At 31.5% G+C, this 852-nt stretch overlaps 1 protein-coding gene across 1 annotated transcript in view; it reads right to left on the bottom strand.

The window, feature by feature from the left end:
- Positions 1 to 258: 258 nt before the first annotated feature.
- LOC106679057 (general odorant-binding protein 67) overlaps positions 259 to 852 on the bottom strand; it is a 22400-nt gene continuing 21806 nt past the window's right edge. The window contains exons 8-9 of the mRNA XM_014417985.3: positions 506 to 533; positions 259 to 419 (exon numbers count right to left, since the gene is read on the bottom strand). Of these exons, the coding sequence (XP_014273471.1) occupies positions 352 to 419; positions 506 to 533 (96 nt within the window). The 3' untranslated portion in view covers positions 259 to 351. The remainder of the gene's footprint in view (positions 420 to 505; positions 534 to 852) is intronic.

Raw genomic sequence — 852 nt, forward strand, 5'->3', positions numbered from 1 at the left:
TCTATCTATCCATTTTTAAATCAAGATAATATGAATCTATATAGCAGAAAATAATTATCTGTCATAGCCGGATTTGAACCCGGGTCCTTGGAGTTTATAGCACAGCGCCTTACCACTGAGCTACCCTCTACAAAGAATTAAAATCTTTTAAATTTCTTGAAATCTACTGTGTCATCTCTGAAAGATAGATAATCTGTGTAATGGAAACCTTATTTAAATTAAATAATGCTAGAAGGTTTTGAAATTCAAGTGTAGATCTTTTATTAACATTAAATCGTTTATTTTGATATTATCTGTAATAAACAAACAACAGTTAGGAATTTTATTATTTCTTAAATAAAATTAAATTCTTCAGGCAACACCAGGGATGACATTGGGGCATTTTTCGACTACTTTTCTGTAATTATTACATTCATCACCTGTTGAAAATGAGAGGTCAATATTAGTAATTAATTAATAAAATTTTAAATTAAAATTATACTTGTTATGAATTGTTTTTTATTACCGTCAGTCCACACATCCTTCGGGCAGTTCTGAAATTCATAAAACAATATTTTAGAATAGTATTCTATGTTCCAAAATTGATATTGATAAAAAGTTGGCAAGCCATGTGGGATGAAACCCCGCCAAGCAAATTTAAAACTATAAAAAAAAAAACACTAAACCATGGACCACATCAAACCGTTCCAATCGCAGGGAGGAGGTAGCTATTGCCAGATTGAGAATAGGTCATACGAGTTTCACTCATAGATATCTGATCAGTTAGCAGCCACCGCCAAAATGTCAATACTGCAACAGTGTACTTACAGTCAGTCACATATTTGAGAAATGTCATTTTTATTCTGCGAACTT

The sequence above is a fragment of the Halyomorpha halys genome, unplaced genomic scaffold (genome assembly GCF_000696795.3).
Source record: "Halyomorpha halys isolate HHAL.00 unplaced genomic scaffold, Hhal_1.1 Scaffold174.1, whole genome shotgun sequence".
Lineage (NCBI taxonomy): Eukaryota > Metazoa > Arthropoda > Insecta > Hemiptera > Pentatomidae > Halyomorpha > Halyomorpha halys.